The 1,077-nt window shown below is 51.6% G+C and overlaps 1 protein-coding gene across 1 annotated transcript; it reads right to left on the reverse strand.

The window, feature by feature from the left end:
• Nucleotides 1–204: 204 nt before the first annotated feature.
• Nucleotides 205–933, reverse strand: Pmar_PMAR018422 (hypothetical protein; the record flags this gene model as incomplete). Its single annotated transcript, XM_002766675.1, has 1 exon — nt 205–933. One exon carries the CDS (start codon nt 931–933, stop codon nt 205–207), a length of 729 nt encoding a protein of 242 aa, XP_002766721.1.
• Nucleotides 934–1,077: the final 144 nt, after the last annotated feature.

The raw sequence follows: 1,077 nt of genomic DNA on the forward strand, positions 1-1,077 counted from the left end.
GTGCGCTGCGGTCGACAGCGTAAACAACGTGGGAAACAGATGGTAATGATACGACTTGCTCTGCATTGGAGCTAGATTTTTTGTTATGCGAAGACTGATGACGGCAAAATGATGAGTGTTGACGAAGATCTATGTGTTGATGATGCGAATAAGAAGAAAACGATGCAAAGGAAGAATTTTTGGGAAGCAAGTGTACAGTGCTTTCTAGTTTTTTCCCCTCAGATCGTACTCTCGACTTCGGTACTGAGGGTTATTCTCAACAGCTTGTTTACTCCAATCCTCGCCTTTAGAGCGATTCTCGCACCCAAGAAGATAGTAGGTCCTCCCCTTCTTGTCGGTTTGGGCGAGAAGGTCATCGCTCCCAAAATCGTTGTAGATCCTAGCCTCTTTGTAGTTCCATGGTGCCGTCACGAAAAGGCAGAGCCCAAAGCGCTTGGCGAAGCGCTCACGCTCCCCATTGCGAGCACTGGCCGAGGCTTTTTGCTTATCCTCCTTCGACTTTGACTCGTTATGGGCCTTGCGTTCTGCCTCCATCTCGTCAATGGTCCTCTGGACTTGGTCAACATCAGCATCTCCATCCGCATCATCTTCAGCTCCTTTGTGTGTGTCCCAATGACCCTGGCTCCAGGTCGCTCGTACCTGATCCCGGTTTCGCCCCTGGTTGTTCGTCTGGTGCTTTCCCCCGGTAGACAGGTCTGCCTTACGCTCTCGTCGGCTTCTGTAGGCTGCCTCATCGGTCAACGCCGCTTCTCTTATAGTAGTCTCCAGCTCCGTCAGGCTTCTCACATCTTCCCAATCTCTGCAATCTCCACGCTCTCGCGCCAGATCTTGCAGTTTTCGAACAGCATCCCGCTCGACAAAGTTCGGCAGTGCTCCGATGGCCTGCCTTACGAGCCGTTTCCTCTCGGAGACGTCATCGGCATATACACTCATAAGGAGAGTGTACGCTCTCCGCAGCTGGGTGAGAAAGCTCTCGATCTGACCAGAGTTGTCACACTTGAACTCAGCGACGGCCTTGTGAAAATAGTCCTGAAGGTGATGGCGACGACAGTGTCGCCATTTAAGCATCTCTTTCAG

This window comes from Perkinsus marinus, assembly GCF_000006405.1.
Source record: "Perkinsus marinus ATCC 50983 genomic scaffold scf_1104296972100, whole genome shotgun sequence".
In the NCBI taxonomy this organism is placed as follows: Eukaryota; Perkinsozoa; order Perkinsida; family Perkinsidae; genus Perkinsus; species Perkinsus marinus.